The sequence below is a fragment of the Salvia hispanica genome, chromosome 5 (genome assembly GCF_023119035.1).
Source record: "Salvia hispanica cultivar TCC Black 2014 chromosome 5, UniMelb_Shisp_WGS_1.0, whole genome shotgun sequence".
In the NCBI taxonomy this organism is placed as follows: Eukaryota; Viridiplantae; Streptophyta; class Magnoliopsida; order Lamiales; family Lamiaceae; genus Salvia; species Salvia hispanica.
Window position 1 is genome coordinate 26,013,594 of NC_062969.1, and position 19,733 is coordinate 26,033,326.

Below are 19,733 nucleotides of genomic sequence, written 5' to 3' on the forward strand. Positions count from 1 at the left end.
TCCAATTTTGCTAATAAGAAAAGAATTACAATTAGGTATAATTAATTACCATTAGTAATTTAATATAGTCAAATTGCGGTCATTGTCTATTTTTTGACGGTTCTGTTAAGTGAGAACCGATTCGGGTCCGAGTTTATTTGTGAGGAACCAAATAATCAAAAAGATAATGTTATGGACCAAATTGATAAAACGACCTTATGTTAGGGACCACATTTGGCCTTTACTCTAAAATTCATTTCATTTGTGTCGAGATAAGGCGCTCGATCTCACGGTTGCCAACTTCAACTAAGTTTTCACCGAAAATATCATATTTAGGTCGAGTTCAAACATAACACACAAAATATGAAATTTGTTTTTGTCAATTTTAAAATTCGTGGAAAATACTGAAATTGGGCTAAAGTTATAAGAATCTAATATCCCATTGAAAATGGTCATTTGCTACTTATTACTCCCTCCGTCCCATAAAAATAGAAATTTTTGAGATCAAATAAGTTTTAATGTACAATTGGTATAGTAAAAGAGACGTATAAAGAAAAAATGATTGAAGTATTGTTAGTGAAGAATATGATTCAACGACACATAAAATGTATTGAAGAACGAAATTGAAAAAATAAAACGACAAAACATTAAAATAATATATAAGTTAAATTTCTAATATCTGATAATTTGGATCTTTCGACATTAATAGCCCCACGAAGTTATTTGATTTTTAGACAAGGCATAATATATACCAAGCACCACGATTATTAGTAAAGGCCCTACTAACTACTAAGCACCAATTGTAAAGTTTTCAATTTTCACGAAAAACTTCCAATCACAATAAAACATACTTGCAGTATATATTACCATAGATTAGTTCAATATAATCACTAAAATATTATATTAAATAAAATCAGAAAATGATTTGATATGATTCAATTGAATCCAATTATGCTTACCACTTCTGTATGACTGTATAGTATCATGCCACTACTTTTATGCAATTATATTGTACATTAGTGTTGCAAGGAAATGGAGAATCTTTGATTTTTTTTCTACTCATTTCTTTATCAGCTCCTTATAACTAGCTCTATTAATTTCGATGCACCTATATCGCTAATAGATTAAATTACACAATTAATGGTGATCGGCCAAGAAATTATGGAAACATTATACCGATAGTCGTGCAATTTTTAGACTTTTTCTATTCCTTTTTATTTATGTTTATGTACTTTTTGTTTAGGTTGTAAACACATTTATTGTACAACGAGACCGGACAAGAAAATGAAAGTACTAACTATAATGTGTGATTTTTGAGAAACACAATATAGTAGTATTTATTTAAATGCTGCAAATTAAAAAAAAAAGAGTATGTAGTCATACAATGATACAAACAATTTTATCTATATTTAAATGCTGCAAATTAAAAAAAATGTATGTGGTCATACAATGATACAAATATGATGAAAATATACTTAAAGCTACATATAGTGTAAAAAAGTACTAGGTCTCACTCATGTTGTGGGTGTATTGGTCTAATAATAAAATAATTAATGTTTATAAATTTTGAATTTGAGTTTATTATGATACCACTGTACAATGGTAAATGTCTCGCTAGATATATAAGAGCATCAGCAACGCGTCTCGTTGCCATTCCTATCTCGTCCCGCAGAGACGAGACGGCGATGAGACGCAGTTGCAAACACCATCTCGTCTCGTCAGGATGAGCCATCCCGTTCCGCGTCGCGCGCGGAAGGGCATCGCGACGAGCTGTCTCGCCACGTGCCAGCACCACGTGGCGCGCTGGCGCTAGGCGTGACGCCCACTCGCCGGCCGGCGAGTGGGTGTCGTTTATATCCATTAAAATTGATTTTTTTTATTTTTTTTAAATCAGAAAAAATTCAAAAATTAAAAAATATATATAAAAAAAATCTAAAAACTATACTAGCCATTTTTTTTCAAATTTGTAATTTTTTTTCAATTTTTTAAAGCCTTCAATCACTTCTATAAATACCAAATCATTCCCACATATTATCCACCATAAAAAAAACTCTCTATTCTCACTCAATTTTTTTAGTGGTGAGTTTTTTTTTGTTTTTTTTTATGATTTTAATCATGTGTTTTTATTTTTTTAGGGTTTTAATTATGTATTTTTTATATTTTTAGGATTTTAAATTGTAATTTTATTTTATTTAATGAAGTGTGTTTTTTATTAATTGGATTTTTTGAAAATAAAAATAAAAAATGAAATTGAATAGATAGTTAAGAGATGAGATGGTTAAGAGATGGATGGATGTATGTGCTGTCTCTTAGTTAAGAGATGGAGTGAAAAAGTACAGTGGGGCCCATGAATAGTGAAGAGATGAGGGGTTAAGAGACGGATAAGAGACACCGTTGTGAATGTCCTAATTGGATTTGAAGATCAATATTAAAATATGAAATACTCTCTCCGTCCGCCATTAGGAGTCTTATTTGTGAGCGGCACGGGTTTTAAGAAACGTTAAGAGAAGTGGGTGGAAAAAAAGTTAATGGAATAGAGGTCCCACTTGTATATATTAAGTTGAATAAAATATAAGTGGAATGAGCTAATGGAAAGCGTGACCCTATTATCATTTATTATAAAAATGAACCGAGACTCTTATTCGCAAACGGATTAAAATAGAAAAACAAGACTCCTCCTATTAGTACATTTGCCATCACTGTACAATATTAGTACACGTCCGATCCTCTCAAAAATGATTCGTGAGATTTAGTCAGTTTGTTATTTAATCTGTTCTTTTGTTTGGTTAGCAATAACATGTTTGGTTAGCAATAACAGTTTAGTAGATTTTTTAATACATTCTCAAAATGAAAGAACTCCTGAAATACTATTTTCATTGGAGCATGAAATTTTATAAAAAAAAAATAAATATGATGCAAGAACTCCTGAAATACTATTTTCATTGGAATATGAAATTTTATGAAGAAAAAATAAATATGATAGTTATTTCTCTTTACCTCTTCATTTACTTTTTTTTTTTTTGAGATGCTATAGTAGAATGATAAGCTTCAATTTATTTTAGTGTTAAGTATTTTATATCACACGATATCAGAATTATTAAATTAAGAATGCCAAACTTTATCTTAGTTTTATTTTAAAATTTGATTTGTTGGATTAAGAAGTCGTTAATCAATTTGCAATTAATACTTAATTTACTGCTTCTCCGGTCTGCTCTATTTCAATAAATCCAAATACTCATTCACCTAACAAATACTCTATTTACTGCAAATCAACTATTCTTTTAGAATAATGATTGCTTCACCTTAATTGACGGTGCTCTATATATTTTTAATTACCAACTACTACTATAATACTAGAATAAAATATAAAATAGTGAAAATTTATATGCACGATTTAATAGCAGTGTTTCTGTTAAGAAGAAACGTAGAATACGCGTTTATTGACAGTGTTGAGAGACGAAAAACACTGGACTTAATGATTGATTTGAGATTTCACTAATTTGAATCACAGAAAGCATGAAGTCTAGTACTATAATTCACACACAAGTGGGATATGAGATATTATGTAGGGAGTAGTAGAATGCAAAATGATTGAAGCTAGTTTCACTTTAACAAAAGAAGTTGAGCAACGCTGGTATTAGCCTACTAAACCAATAGCATCTAAAATAGTTCTTTTTGCACCATCATTCTATTCTTCTCTCTCTTGTTTGGTGAGCAGTCATCGCTTGCCGACACATTAGTTAGCAACTGCCGTAGGTAGAGAAGGATACAACCATCATTAAGGTTCATGCTGCAATCATCTGTTGTGCACAGTGAAAGCAAATTTGGAGTAAAAAACCTCATTAATTTTGACACTCAAAAACAGTTGGATACGCCAAAACAAGGCCAAATGAAAACACCCCCTGTCCTAACCAGACATTGCAGGTGGTGGTAGAATAAAGAGCACCAAAAGAAGAAACACACAAAGTGTAGCTATTATGACCCCATCCCCATAGCTATTATGACCCCATCCCCATATCACTATGACTATGAGCTCTTACTTGTATTTTCCCAACTTTTGCTACTACTATTTTCCATCATGGAAAGGAATAATCATACACTTACTTTTACTTGATTGCAACCTTTTACGTGACTGGTGCCGTGATGCCTGCACAACCCCAGCCCGACCACATCTCCTCCATGTCTGAGTAGAACAGCTTTCGAGTTCGTTGCTGCATCCATTTCAAAGCATAAAATGGGGTGATTTTGCATCTCACTATTGCTTCAAAAAACTTGTGTTGCAATCATGTACAAGTAATTGATCAAGAAAAAGTGTGCACCTTACCTTGACCACAAAGAAGAGAGTAGCTCAAACCTTCTCTTTCACCATTGACAGCTTAAAGCTATACTTTTGTGATAGACCTCCACCATCTTTGGTGGGGCTATGACTTAGACAAGAATGAAAATGCTTCTTTACAACTGAATTTCTGTTTCTTCATCTTTTACAATAATATTTTACATCACAGTGAGCTTAAGAAAGTTGTGAAAGCTTAATTTTGAGATATCAGTGGACCATAACAGTGTGCATGGCTTCATCAACTATATGAAAACACTCATCTTATTAACATAGCAAAGCCTCTAACATTCAACAATATCATGTTTTAAAATTCATATTAGTAACTACAAACAAGAATGCATTTGCTATCTACACAACAATAATACCATAAATGATAACCCTCCTCCCTCCCAAACCTATATATCCTTCATATGGACCTAACTCCAGATTCAACAAACCAAAGAAAACTGAAAGAAAGGAAACAATAAATATCAATTAAATCCTACAACAACAATTCTACAAAGTTAACCAACAGAGACACTAGGTAGAAGGTGTATCTGCTAGAACCTCGTTCAGCATGACGTCATCGCCATATATGGAGCCAAAAAGCTCTGCATCCTTTTCTTCAGGACTGGAGTAGTCCTGTCTCTCGAGCTTTGCATGAGCTGCGACAAATATTAGCTTCTGAGCCCTATCCGAACCCGATCTCGAATTTCCTTGTCTACAAAACCACCTTGTGAACGATGAATCATGTTTGATTCCACACGAGGTCGCTTGAAGGAAAAGAAGCCTGACTGCAACTTTACTCAATATCTTAAAATCTTTGAGGTATGTTTCCCAGACAAGCCTACTGCCCTGGGGATTGGCAACTTTCAGTTTCCCCGTCACAGCATCATGCTGTCTTACCTGAACTGCCTGAGCATATAGTGGGTCCAAACCATCTGATCTCCACTTCATTAGTTCCATTAAAGCAATATGAGCTTCCTCCCTTGAAACCAGCCGCGTCACAAGCTTGTCAACGTCCTTCTCTTGCTCGTGTGTCAAGCACTTAAAAGGCGGAAGATACTTCCCACTAGCATCTCTGACCAAATACAAAGGATCAAGAATAAATGCAGCCGACCACGCTGGATGATACACCTTTCTGAATCGCCTTTCGAGAATCTTCTCCACAGGTCCTTCAGCAATGTCATTTTTTGTGCACCACTCCTTTATTTTAGCCCTCAGTTCCTCCCAAAGAGGGAGACACTGCCCAACTGACGGCCTCTCAGCCTCAATTTCTTCAGCCATCGCCACGATCATTTTCACTAGCGAATGAGCAGCCTCAACGTGTCTCCAGAATCCAACATCCTGAATCACAGCTGCAACCTCCCCACCACAAACATCCAATAAGGCAACTTTACACGAATCATCCGATACAATTAGGTTCAGAATTCTAGAGCAGCTCAATAAATCATCCAGCATTGCAATAAAAGGAGACCAAATCTTTGAGATTTCACATTTAGGATGAGGCACTCTAATAAATCCAGCAATGTCATACCCTTGCAGCCTAAACCTGTGGAAACTATTCCTAATCTGCGGAGTGGAATTGATGAGGCTAGCAATTTTTGTACAATTATCACTTACAGTCTTAAACAATGGAAGCTCTCTATACAAGTCCTTTATCAAACTAAAGAATCCTTGAACCTGACAAGATAAATTGATCATCCAATGATTCTGGAGTTCTAAATTCCTCAATGCTTTAGCTTTATACTTATCTGAAACGACCCCAACACATCTCTGCACATTGCCACCACAAACCCCTTGGATAGTCTCCCACAGAACCTCCTCCGCATACTGTGATGGCACGGCTGCACCATCAACGCTCATGGCCTTCCGGAAAATGGCTGTCCTGTTGGGAAGGTTCACCGTGAACTTAACCAAACGCTGGCTCCCAACACCGGCCTTCCACCCATCACAAGCAAGCTGAAAGAATGCTGCATCAGAAATCCTAGCTTCTGAGTCCATCCTAGCATGGTCAAACTTGGATTCGAGCCTCGAGCTCAAGAAGTCCATGTTCAAGGCCGCAGGAAACCCAAGCTGGTTAAGGAAAGCCCTGAACTTGGGATGTTCAAGGCTTGAAAAGGAGACCACCCCACATGAGTCGTAAAACCAGTCTCCCAAAGCATCAAACGATCTCTTCACTTGACTCGTGCTCAAGGCCGGGCTAGGCGAGGAGCCCCCGGGGCTCTTGAGCTTCTTCACACTGCTCTCCAGCCGCGCCAACGGCCCGTAATCCTCCTTCCCGCCGGACAACTGGAGCGGCTTCAGATAGAGAGGCGGAGCAGGGAGAAAGCTCACCTCATTGGTAAGGAAACGCGAGGGATCAACCATGTTAAGCGGGCACACATCTAGGGAAGCATCAACGGATTCTTGAGACTGCAAGCATCGCTTGCGATTACTACTCTTGCGAGCGGTGGGCGAGGCCAGAGGGGGAAGCTGCAGCATTGAGTTGAAATTGGGACAAGTCCCCTTCTTGAGATGCTCGGTGGCAGTTCTTGACGGGTTTGATGCGGAGAAGGCGGCGTTGCAGAGAGTGCATTTCAGCTTCACGGCTTTGGGCGGTTTCATATCACTCTCCCGTATGAGAATTGGCTCGAGATGGGCCCAGTACCAAGCGCCTTTGCCCTTCACCGCCTTTGTACGGACGGCTGCGAGGCCTTCATAGCGCTTGAAAACCGCCTTCGCCGCCGCGTCTTCGATTGGGATTGAATTTGAAGCATTAGACATTTTGAAGCAGGCTTTAGTGGGATGAGTTCATCATTGACGTGGGATTGGGGGGGGCGGCGGCCGTCATTTTAGCCGCAGAGAGAGAAGGGAACAAGTGTACGGGAAAATGGGACAAGGGGAAGGAAGGAAGGAAGGAGAAGATACGGTGTGCAGAATCATGTAGAGAGAGAGATTGGAGAAATGGGAGATGATGATGGAGGAGTGGGTGTCTGTGAATGTAAATTAGAGTATTTAATTAATGTTTATAGAAGGTGGGTATTTTATTTGCTGATAAAGGCGCGTGTGAGGAATCCACGAATCAGAGCTTTAAGATTTGTCAAAAAGGTGGGGGCCCAATACAACAAGCCAATTAGATTCACTTACTAGTCAACTCTAGCACTCGTTTACTGACATGTCATCTATTTTACAATGGCTTCAAATTTTTCATGTTTCTAATATTATTACATCACTCATCACTGATTCCTTTAATTTGTATCTATAACTTTATAAACCTATACTAAATTTTATTTTAGTTTTTTATTTTATTTTTTAATTATCATCCATTTTAAAAAATTATACTCCTATGTTCCATACAAATAAACCACTGTTTTGCATGGATTTTAATACATAATTAATAAAATAAAAAAGAAATAGATTAAAAAGTGATTAAAATATACTAGTTGAGAAATTAGAAGTTGCTCTTATTATAAGACAACTCAAATAGCGAAAATGGTACTTATGGAATTATATGAGTATAATACTATAAATAATAAAAGTATTCAATTAAAATTTACTCCCACGTAAATAAATGTAACATCTTTTACCTCCTCGAGTTTTAAAAAATTGTCTGACTTAATAAAATAAAGTGGTAGAAATAATTAATGGAAGATGGATTCCTACTTTTATATTGATTTTATAATAAAATGTGAATGCAGTGTGGGTTAGTGGAATATATGGTTCAATTGCTAAAACTAGTAAAAGTGAAATTAGAATTATAATGGCAGACGGATGAAATATTCCATAAATATAAAGTGTATTGATAATCACCACTAGGGATGTCAATTCAACTCAAAACCCGTGGGCCGGCCCGAACAACCCGGTAATATGAGTGGGTTAGGGCCATAATTTTATTACCCGAATACAAAACGGGCTAAACTGGTTGGCCCGAATGGGTTGACGGGTTAAACGAGTCGGCCCAATGGGTTGTGAGTTTTAATTATAAAATATTAAGTTTTAGGGGTTTTTTTATATTTTTGAATCCTCAATTTTCATTCTACACAATCATTAGTTTTTTCACTCGATCCCACAATATCAGCTTTCAAGTTTCATTTCAACTCATTATTGCACCGATCCCACAATATCAACTTTCAAGTTCCATCTCAACTCATTATTGCACCGTTCTATCATCCGCCACTAGTGTCTTACCACTACCAAAGCCAAGATAAAATTAAGAACTAACCCATTAAAATCTTAATATATTTATCATTTTAATAATGATTCATGTAAGATATGATTTTTAATTTTCGTAAAGAATTAGTTACGAACAATGCCATAATAATGACACGAACACAAGCTTTAATTTATATTGTAGTTGATCAAGATGAAAGACTTCTTTTCAAGTACTCCCTCCGTCCCCTATTAGGAGTCACTCTTTGACCGGACACGGATTTTAAGAAATGTAAAGAAAAGTTGGTTGAAAAAGTTAGTGGAATGTGAGACCCATTTTTTTATATTGGTTTTATAATAAAATGTGAGTGAATTAAGTTAGTGGAATGTGAGACCTATTTACTATTTATGGTAAAAATGATGCGTGACTCTTAATTGGGGACGGACCGAAATGGAAAGGTGTGACTCTTAATGGGGGACGGAGGGAGTATTATTGAAGAAAACTATGAAAATTTGAAGATTTTATATGATTTTAAACTAAAAGGAAAAAAGTATCTAAAATTAAAATAATTTATAGAAGAAAATTTTGATACAAGAGATTATTTTCGAAAGCTTTTAGGCCCGAATAGCCCGATGGGTTAGCCCAAAACCCGACGGGTTAGGGTTAGGGTTGAAAATTCATGACCCGAAAAATCTATAACCCGAATGGCCCACACCCAAATAACCCGACGACCTGTGTAGGCTGGCCCTAACCCGAACGGATTAGCCCGATTGACATCCCTAATCACCACTACCATCATTTTGTAAACTTATAACCTTCAAGATGATTCAATTTGTGAATGAACTTCTGATCTTCAAATAACCAATGAGCCTATAATTTTTGATCAAATTATATAACGGCATTTATATTCTAACCTAGCCAACCTGTTTACCAAGTAGGTCCGGCTAAGCTGAGCTTAAATATATACTCATATTCATTTATGAAAAATAATTTTATTTGTAGATGATACTCCACATGTTTTAAGTATGAGAGAAAAATAAAAATAAATAAACAAAATTGGAATGAAAAATTAAATTTTCATAAATAAAATGAGACTAATTTAAATGGAGTAATCAAAATAAATTAGATGAAGTACAAAAAAAGTCCAAATGGATCTGCGGCAAGCTCAACCCAGAGCAGGAGCGGCCCACTTAATATATACGGAGTAAAAAAAAAAAGACAAATAATAATAATAATAAAAAAAAAGAAATTCCGTGGTAGGGTTTAACACTACCTTGTTGCCATCCCTGAGGTCTTACGCAAAACCGCAGTCGGCATTTGAATTGCGCCACAACAATGGCTTTTTGGGGTATACACTCAATCAATTCTTTATCTTTTTAGTTTCATCGTTTAATTAGAGCGTTATAGACAATCTACTATTCTTCACACTTGACAGATTTGTCTTTTTTGGACAATCAGGGATTGAAGTAAAACCAGGAGAACCGTACGTTTTGTCTGATGAGGAGAGAGGAAGGCTTCATGTGACTCAGGTTTGTCGAGTTTGAATTTGGCATTACTTTTACCTATCTACTGTATTTGTTTTTGCAGAAAACGTGTTTATTATTTTACTGTTTAGTTTCATATGTTCAAATTGAAGAGTATTCAGTTTAAAACTGTGAGTTTAATCATTGTTTGATTTGTTTCCAGGCCACATTAGGATCAGGGGCATCGACTAAGAAGAGCATTTTACAGTGTGAAGTGGGAGATAAAAAGCCAATTTACCTGTGCTCCTTGTTGCCCGATAAACTCGAGACATGCCCGTTGAACCTCGAGTTTGAGGAAGACGAAGAAGTTACCTTCTCGATCATTGGTCCTCAGAGTGTGCATCTCTCTGGTTTCTTTTATGGTGATGAATCTGATGACGAGGATGAATCTGATGAAGATGGTTATGGATGGTATCCTTTTAGTGTTGTAGCTAAATTAATTGGACTCCATATATTTGGTGGTATGACTATAATATTGTATTTGGCCCCTTTCTTGCTTTGCAATGAAACAAGCTAGATGGGTTGTCCGAAGAAAAGGAAGTAGCATTATTTGGTCTACTTTTGCATTCTTTTTTGTTTTTGTGTGTGTTTTTTTTTTCCTGTTTTCTTTAACTTGTGAAGCAATCTCTATGAGGATGATGCAGTGGGGATTGGTTCTGAAGATGAGGAAGGTTTTGACTATGATTCTGAAGATGAAGAAGATGAGGACTATTCTGAGGATGACCTCTGCTGCGAGTACCCCCATTCACCTGTTCGCAACAGTGGAGGTATTTTTTTTATAGAATATTCAACTTAATATGCTCTTGGTCAGATTATATTTAGTTTGACAATTAAGATGGGTTATTTGTTCTTAATAATCAGACATACACCTGCACGTTTGCACCTAGCGGCTGAATTGCGTTTCTGAGCAAGGATGTTTACATAGCAATAGTATTTTAGATAGGTCGTCAAACTGCTTAGAGTTTAATGATGTTGCAGTCTCGAGCTGTTGTATATAGCTCGAATGAGTTAAAGTTGAAAAAATTCGACCGTAACTATAAGGTTGGTAATACAAAAGAATTTTGTGCTAGGATGGCTGCTTGAGCTCGCCCCAGCTCCCTACCTAGTTGTAGAGTCAAGTGCACGTGGGGGGTGGGGATGTTGGACCAAGTTAATTGATTCCCCCTTGTGAAACAAGATGGTTGATATATTAAGAGAAATGTTAAAGGCGGCTTTTATTATTTGCATGAGAATTTCAAGGGTCATTTAACATTTTCATGTTGAAGGTGCTCCATACACAACTGAGTTTTTCATACTGTTTGATCTTAAAAGTTCACCCTAGGGGTTTAACTTTTAAGGGAAGAAGTTTTGCCTTTGACAGCCAAATGCATATGTTTTGAAATTGCTACTTAAGTCTGGAAGTCCTGATCTTGTTTCATAGATAATGCTGATCTTAGTTTTCTATGTAAGATTACCTCAGTTTACGCTTTACTGATTTTTCTTCTGTTTTCCGTTAATCTTGACAGTGAAAATTGAAGAGATAGTGGATGAAGGAAAGCCGAGTGAGGATAATGGCATATCTAAAAAAGCGAAGAAGAAGAAAACTGGTATAAATGAAAACGTCAACAGCCAGATTGTTCCTAAGGCTGGAACTAGTGTTTCCGTCCTTGAAAGTGAAGATGAAGATGGTTTTCCTGTACATGCATGTGATAAAAAATCTGAAGCAAGCCTAGATAAAACTGCACATGAAAGTATTCCTAAAAAATCCCAGAACAAGAGTGATAAAGCAGATGCTGCTTCTGAGAGGAACTTGAAAAGAAAGAGTGGTGCTGTAGATCAAGATGAACAACCTGCAAGGTAGGGTATACTTCAAGCGACTGCATTAGCTGAACTTGTGAATCTACTGCTGATTAGGATTCAGAAGGTTTTCATTTGAGGACATTTTTAAAAGTTATTTTTATAAGTTTATCTGCTTTTGCTATTTGCAGCGAAATTGAACCACACAGTTCTTCTGCCGAACCTGACACCACCAAAACTAAAAAACTAAACAAGAACAAGAAGAAAAAGGTAGTAGAGAAATTAGACAGTTCCATGGAAAATAGAAAATCAGATTCTGAAGTTATGGCAAAGTCTCCAGTACCTGAATTGGGAAGTGATCTCAAACCATCTTCTGAAAAGTGAGATTCTCCTCATTAACTCATAATGTTCCATAGCAAGTTGCATTGATTGTTTGTGATACATGTGCAGATGACAGATTATTTGTCTAAAGTACTTTTGAAGTTTATCAAAATTGCTTTCTGTATTCGATTCATGGATTAATACTATACAACAGAAACATGCATCACTAGACACATAGTTTCCAACTTTAGCTGCTGAAAGCCTGTACTTGTGTTTTGAGTTTCGGAGATGAAAGACTTTGTGCTTTTTACTGGGCAATTCATCTTTCATCACTGGCCAGTTTTTGGTTTGATGCATTTACTTGGTCTTAAATCCTGATGGTATCTCCGATATTAATGTCACAGGAAAAAAGAAAAGAAAAAGAACAAACAAAACAAAGTCCAAGAAAATGCACAGACTCCGAGTGCAGGAAAAGTAGTGGATAAAAATGAAACTGACTTGGAGAAACAAGTGAATGGAGGAGCATCGAAATCACTACAAGTGAGGACATTCCCGAATGGTCTGGTAATTGAGGAGTTGGCAATGGGTAGGCCTGATGGAAAAAGAGCTTCTCCAGGGAAAAAGGTGAATTGACAACTTTTTTTCTGATCTTTTTGAAAATGAGTTTGCACCTAAATATGCAAATGCTGTTCGTTGGGAGTGCCAATTGTTCTGTGTTTCACGACACTCTGATCTGTTGTTGTGTGCAGGTTAGTGTCCATTACATTGGGAAGCTGCAGAAAAATGGAAAAATCTTTGACTCAAACATCAGAAAAGCACCCTTTAAGTTTCGCCTAGGTACACCATCTCTTAAGAAAATTTGTTATCTATACAACATTTTGATATTTACCTTTTCCATTTTAAGTATGTTCATCATGGTGCAGGTATTGGCCAAGTTATTAAGGGATGGGATGTTGGTGTAAATGGTAACTATTGCTAAGTTAATGAATGCACGATGTTGGAAATATTTACCTGTTTCTATTATGTAATGAATTAAATTTATTTGAATGAGCAGGCATGCGCGTTGGGGACAAAAGAAGACTTACAATCCCTCCAGCTATGGGGTATGATATCTTCTTCCATATTTATATTGAATGATGTAGTACTAAAAATGGAAGGTTTGGTGACTGAAAACCCAAACTTTAGCCCTTCCCCACCACTGTAAGGTGGCCTAAAAGTGCAAAATTAAATTTATGAGAATAGAAACAGGATGAATGCGTGAATGTGCTTGTATTCATAGTGCCACCAAACTTGAACATCTAGATAATGAAATAGTATAAGAAAGAAGTCTGAGTGATGCACAGTTATAGAATTAGGAGGTTATTTGTTGCATAACAATAGAATCTTTAATTAATATTTGTTGTAATATGCAGCTATGGTCCCAAAGGATGTCCTCCAGCAATACCTCCCAACTCATGGCTGGTGTTTGATGTGGAGCTGGTAGATGCCAACTAAGCAACTCTACCTTGTATCATTAAATTTTGTTCTTTCACCTATGTCTTGTATTTATGGTGTATCCCAAGTTTGCGAATGATATTTTGAATTTAGGGTTTAAATTTAATGCATTTCATGTCACCAGTAAATCAGTAATAAGGAATTAGATGGCTAGAAAATATACTCCTACTAAGAAAAGATTACACGGATGGCAAAAGAAAAGATGAGAAATATAATCACATTATTAGCCTATGATGGAGTAATGAAAAAGACTGAAAATATTGAATTCTGCTCCTCTATTTCAATGAACGAAGAGATTAATTTTGAATAATACTCCTTTCGGCAATTGGTGTATGACATGGATTTTAATGTAAAATTAGTAAAGTAAGAGATGAGAGAAAAAGTAAGAGAGAGGAGAAAAAGTAAGTGAGAAATAGTGTTAGTGAAATGATGTGTAGGGTTATTATTTATTGAAAATTTTTTATAAATAAATATGCTCTATTTTTTATGGACGGACAAAAATGGTGTCACTTGCATTGGAAGGGAATCATGAGTAGATCTTCAGTGTCACTTGCATTTATTTCGCATTCATATCTCGTGCATTATTAAGAAGTTATACAGCTATCCATTCTTTTAACTTAAAGTTGCAAGAATTTTCGGAAAACTTCAATTTTTTTGTCAGGCAATAATAGATATTCTTTTCATTAGCTAAACCATCACCTACTGCTAATTTATGCCAATTTTTATGTTTTATGGCCATCACGCATCCATTCAATTTTTGCGCCACCTAACGATGAGTTGTTTCCTTATGATTTTTTCTTTATTTTTATTATCTCATTGACTCCCAAATGTCAACTGTACTATCCAAATATTGAAAAATCACTTGAACCAATAATCAGATAACCTAAGTACCTAACATTATAATTCAAATTAATCCATAAACTTTAGTGTCCATCTAAAGTTTTGATTGAACTTGGGCTAGCAATTTTGTGATTTCTTCCCACATTACCATGTTTCAATAATGATTAATGAATGTTGCATCAACGGTGTTCATATATAGATCTAAGACTCCACGTACTTTGATAGATTTACTTGACTAAGTCAAAAACTAACTTTACTAGTAAGAATTTGAAATTCTGCATAGGCATCGAGAAAATGAGCATGTGGGTTGTTAAGCACACTTTGATTAATCTATTACATAATCAATCAAATATAGTTAGAGGGGAAGCTCCAAATTGGTCAATAATTAATAAAATTGGATAGCTTTCACACTACACCTCATCTATTCATCTAAACCTTTGCAAAAAAAGCAGCTTCCTCAACACATTTTTGTTCAAACCAAAAGCCTTTATAAACCCCAAAACCATCCCCCCTCTCTCCCACCAAAACATCACAGTCACCTTCTCTATTCAAATACACCAATTATTAAATCATTCTTGATTTTTCCATTTAGAATAAAAAGATGGTGGTTTGGATGATTGAGTTGATAAGCCTAGCTGCATCGAATTCCCTTGCTGTTTTCTGTTTTTGCAATGTGTTAATCGCGATTCTTGTTGTTGGCGCCTCGAAAACAAGCTCCGAGTCTGATGAAATTGCGAGGCCAAGCCCTGCCATTGTTTGCCACAACCAAAGCTCAGATGCGAAAGAATCGTCTGTGAGCATTGACATGGATGAAGAAGCGGAAGAAGAGGAAGCAGAAGATGAGTTGAGAAAAAGAGTGGAAGAGTTCATCGAGAAAACCAACAGAGGTTGGGAGGCAGAAAAGATGATGAGATATACAACTTCTTTGATTCAATGACATCAACAATTCTTCTATTCCTCTGTTTTTGCATCAACAAATCAAATGATTTTAAGAATGGCCTTGTCATCATACAATTTTTCGGATGTCACATTTCATATAATTTCACCTAAATTATCACGATCTCAATTAAGAAAACGAACACAAATTTGAAGCAATCTAAAACAGGATTAGTTTCATAGGAGGAAAGAATTAGAGATTATTAGTAAGAATGCATAGTCGAAGGATTAGCTTTAATCAATTTGGGGATTGGATTAACATGGACCACACAAAAAAGTTGCAGTTGCACACATATTTATTAATGAGTCTCATATCAAATCTTTAAAGTAATCTCTTGCAAATATTGTTTATCCTACTCCACCTCACCACTAGTTCTGCTTTTCTATCCCAAATCTTATCTTCTTCTCTAAACTTAGTTATTAGTTCTGCTCTTTCCAATTAGAAGTAGTGTTCTGTTTAAATAATTAGTTTTTGACAATTGTATATTTCAACTTCTACGAAGATAATGCCATATTTTTCATTTAGCTCTTATTCTTGGTGAAAATTATTTAAAAAAATAAAATAAAAATAGTAAATTTACCCACACAATTTTTAATCATAAGTGTTGCGCGTGCATAATAAAGCAAAGCAACTCATTTTTTACACTTAAGCATGTGCAATGCAATGACCACACAATATTCTACTACTTTTCTTGCCAATGTTTCAATTCTCAACAAATTTAAGCTTATATTGCATTTAACAGTAATAATAATAAATGTGACAAGATAATTCAAGTCTTGACTACAAGTGATGATTCCAGTTTAATAATAATAATAATAATAATACATCAACTGATCAAAGTTACACACAACAAAGGTGATCAACCCTACAACAGAACCCTTCTAATCCTAACTTCCTATGAAAAATTTAACAGACAAATCATGCTCTACTTTGTAACGGGGGTCAGGACAGGTGAGCCTATAAAACTTCTACACCATATTCAAAAGCCAAAGATTCAAATACAGTAAAAACGCATACGCCATCAGCACGTTAAGTCATGGTTCTGCTCTCTAGATTCGTCACCGGTAAAAGATACATTATTACCAGGGTCAGCGATCTTCGAACCATGTATGGAGTTCACTGACGACAGGTTGTCGCCATGGAAGGAAACGGACGTAGTCAGATTCGCCTTTGGCCCACCGTAGGAGGCTTCAGAAATAGGGTTAGCGGGGATAGCCCCAAATGATATTGTTTGCTCGTATTTCGGTTTCTTAGGCTTTTGCTCTGGCTGCGCGTGGGATCCACCAGGAACAAAGCTGCCAATCACAATCTGTTTGGAACATTGATAGCTTTAGAAAACAATGCCAGTTCTGGACTTGCATCCAAATTGTAAGAAAAAGGATGTGTCTTCGCACTCAATTGTAGCTCGTTAACTTACCTGAACTGGGCTGGCTGCGACGAGCATGCCAGCTAGTCCTCCACCCAATACGCGCCCATCAGGGCCTGCCAGAGAGACGCTCAATCCACCTGATCTGCTTTTTGTCACTCCGTTATCACTAGGTATAAATGATCCCGTCAAAGAGAGGATTTCAAAACGACCCTGTAGAAAGTACGAAACTATAATTCAGTAATCCTCACAACTCAGATGTAAGTAACCAAATGAATTTAGGCCGTCCTTCAAACTGTATCACTTCACGTGTTTTTATGAAGTTTAATCGAAGGCAAAATGTACAACTGCTCAGAAGGCTCTCACCTCATAAGTTAAAGTACCACCAGAAGAATTTGGTTGACGTAGGGTGACATTTGAGATCGCACCATTTGCAGCCAGAAGGCAAATGGCTCGGGATACTTGTTGGGAAAAGGATATTATCTTCATCATGATATCCTGAAACGATATGAAAAACTAAAAGTTAGAATCTTTCAACACAGCAATATATCAGAGGTAGAATCTTTCAATCACATACATAATTGAAGATTGTTGTACAGCTGCTTCAAATATCTTTTGGTAGATGATACAGTTACTCTACTCTATCAACCAAAATAGTGCTAATAGCTTAATATCAATGTTTAACGTGTTTCTTCATAGGCACAGGACAGTTGCTGAAAAGACGTTTGATAAAGGATACCTCAACTCTCAAAACATCTAATAAAGGGGTGAGTACAAATTCACACTCAAATGTATCTGTGGTTTTTGCTTATTTGGAGTATGTAGAATACACTCGTTCCATTAAAAAATGTTTCAAATACAGCATTTAAATAATGAAACAATAGACGAGATCAAACATTTATAGTGTCATATGCTTCTCTTAGAGGGGCACAGCTGTTAAGCACAAAAAAACATGACAATATAACAGGATATACCTACTGTCCAAAAACATATTTAGATGGCTAATGTTGACCTAAAATGGAAATAGACACATATCAAAAGAAGATATGTGCTTTGAGTAAGTTAAGAGAAACATATAACATCCGAACATAAATATCAGTAAATTCCTTAGAATCTTCACCTGATTTCTCAAAACTAAATTTAATTGCTAGAATACCCTTTCTCCAGTTCTAAATACCACAGATAGCTAATTCTGTGCATCAGAAGTGACAATGCCATTTAGTTTTAATTTACATGGATATTATATGGAACTCTAAGTAACAGAAATTTGCCAATTTAGCAGAAGTATATGTTCAATAACAACAATTAGTACAGCAACCATTCAAAAGAAAATACAGAAACAATTAGAAGTACCTCGCCAGAGTTTACAGTTATCATGTGGGGAGTAAAACATCCACCAACAGGGTATGCCATAGTACTACCTACAATAAATAAAAAAGAATTTACTTGAGTAAAATGCACAAAAATTATTGGTGATCAATATGGTTCAATAGTTTATGAGCCCAATTTCGGAAATATCACAGAATCCCAAGAAACTGCTGATCATGCATCATATTTATTAGCTCAAGGGATGTCCCAAACACTGTCTCCTTCCAATTGAATCTGAAAAGTGTAGATGGCATGAAAGCAGTAGTATCCATATTTTTATTCAAGAACAAGTAAGAACAAATTTTGGAGTTATATAATGCAGCCTTGTTCAATATTAGCTCATTTTGCAGTAGGGACCAACTTAGAAAATAAACAAGAAACGATGGGAATGAATCATATTGAGATGTGTTTTGTAGTTAGACTTCTCCGCTTGCAAAAATCCTAACTCTTCTTAGACAGTATATACAGATCAGAATCTCAGTTTAGATCCACATATGTTACATCATCTCCTCATCATTATCATTTATTATTTCTTTCCATTTGTGCACACAGCAATTATTGAGTAAAAGACACAACCTCTGTCATGTCACATCAGATATAAAAAGACAACACCAGTAACAAGGATGATTCTCAACAATATTCCATTCCAATTTGCCCAGAGCATCAACCAAAACTGCCGCAATCCACATCCTGAAAGGGGTCCCAATTCTAAATTTGGATTCTTTAAATATGCTCTTCAACTTTAATCCCCCCAAAGAAAACATATGGAAAAAGCAAACACCACTAGATCTAACTACTCAACACTTTAACCAACAACAATCTCAGTCACCAATAGAAAAAAGTACCTGCATTTGCAAAATCCAGCTTATGCTTCTTCTTGAAAGAGTCAACCGGCCGGCCTCCGCTCTGCTTCCAACCCGGATAATCTCCGGTGAGCGGAATCGAGGCCGATATCGGCATAGGAGACAATGCCACAATAGAGCCATCTGGCGCGTACTTCCTTGGCCTCCCTCTCTTCTTCTTCCCATCCCCAGTGGATGCAGCCGCAGTTGGCGCTGATCCAACAAAGTTGCTGGAATTTTCAACTCTTGGCTCAACACTGTAGCTTTGAGGAGCTTCATCACCTCTTACTGTGATGCCTGAACCATTCATCCCTTCTTTTTCCTCCATTCATATACTAACAAACTTAAACCCTTGAAAAACAATTCCAAAATGCTTAGCCCCTAATCACAAGACTAATAAAGATCAAATCTTTTTCACCTCAAACACATGTACCAACAGAGAAAATCACATTCAAACACAAAATTCTTTGAAGAGTGAAGAATTGTACAAACACAAACATGACGCAGTCTGCTGAGACACTCTGTGAGTCTAGAAACAAAAATTAGGTTGTCTTAAAATTCAGAGATCAACACAGTACAGCAGAACTCTACTGCAAGAAGAATCTGTTTTACTGTGCGTTTTTTTGTAAAATTACGTATGCATAATACAAGCCATTGCAGAGCTAGAACAGAGTTACAGAGATGAAATGGAAAAATTAAATTTTGATGTCAGAAAAAAGGAAAATTGTGACTGAAAAAAATTAGGGTTTTTGCAAGAAAAAGTAGATGAAGAAAATAAAGTTGGAGAAAATTAAGAAATAAAAGGGAATCAATTTTAATATATTGAAAAATTAATTAGGT

General features: G+C 36.0%; 3 protein-coding genes across 3 annotated transcripts; 1 reads left to right on the forward strand and 2 right to left on the reverse strand.

Annotated features, from left to right (window-relative positions):
• Positions 1-4,558: 4,558 nt before the first annotated feature.
• Positions 4,559-7,278, reverse strand: LOC125191065. The gene has a single exon (XM_048088526.1). The coding sequence runs from the start codon at positions 7,058-7,060 to the stop codon at positions 4,835-4,837; it is 2,226 nt and encodes a 741-aa protein (XP_047944483.1). The 5' UTR covers positions 7,061-7,278; the 3' UTR covers positions 4,559-4,834.
• A 2,381-nt stretch (positions 7,279-9,659) lies between these two features.
• On the forward strand, positions 9,660-13,650 carry LOC125189236 (peptidyl-prolyl cis-trans isomerase FKBP53-like). Its single transcript, XM_048086533.1, has 11 exons — positions 9,660-9,774; positions 9,885-9,955; positions 10,113-10,360; positions 10,571-10,716; positions 11,455-11,785; positions 11,917-12,105; positions 12,451-12,670; positions 12,796-12,883; positions 12,970-13,011; positions 13,101-13,149; positions 13,459-13,650. Exons 1-11 carry the CDS (start codon positions 9,762-9,764, stop codon positions 13,538-13,540), a joined length of 1,479 nt encoding a protein of 492 aa, XP_047942490.1. The 5' UTR covers positions 9,660-9,761; the 3' UTR covers positions 13,541-13,650.
• Positions 13,651-16,093: 2,443 nt separating this feature from the next.
• Positions 16,094-19,671, reverse strand: LOC125186529 (AT-hook motif nuclear-localized protein 1-like). Its single transcript, XM_048082905.1, has 5 exons — positions 18,897-19,671; positions 18,037-18,104; positions 17,050-17,181; positions 16,735-16,896; positions 16,094-16,626 (listed from the first exon to the last, which is right to left on the reverse strand). Exons 1-5 carry the CDS (start codon positions 19,219-19,221, stop codon positions 16,339-16,341), a joined length of 975 nt encoding a protein of 324 aa, XP_047938862.1. The 5' UTR covers positions 19,222-19,671; the 3' UTR covers positions 16,094-16,338.
• Positions 19,672-19,733: the final 62 nt, after the last annotated feature.

Excerpts from the sequence above, each read along its gene's own strand:
- LOC125191065 (XM_048088526.1), bottom strand. The coding sequence starts at position 7,060 with ATGTCTAATGCTTCAAATTCAATCCCAATCGAAGACGCGGCGGCGAAG.
- LOC125189236 (XM_048086533.1), top strand. Across the intron at positions 10,717-11,454 it reads ACCTGTTCGCAACAGTGGAG|TGAAAATTGAAGAGATAGTG; the intron begins GTATTTTTTTTA and ends TAATCTTGACAG. Across the intron at positions 12,106-12,450 it reads CTCAAACCATCTTCTGAAAA|GAAAAAAGAAAAGAAAAAGA; the intron begins GTGAGATTCTCC and ends TTAATGTCACAG.
- LOC125186529 (XM_048082905.1), bottom strand. The coding sequence starts at position 19,221 with ATGGAGGAAAAAGAAGGGATGAATGGTTCAGGCATCACAGTAAGAGGT. Across the intron at positions 17,182-18,036 it reads TAACTGTAAACTCTGGCGAG|GATATCATGATGAAGATAAT; the intron begins GTACTTCTAATT and ends ATATCGTTTCAG. Across the intron at positions 16,627-16,734 it reads TCGCAGCCAGCCCAGTTCAG|ATTGTGATTGGCAGCTTTGT; the intron begins GTAAGTTAACGA and ends TGTTCCAAACAG.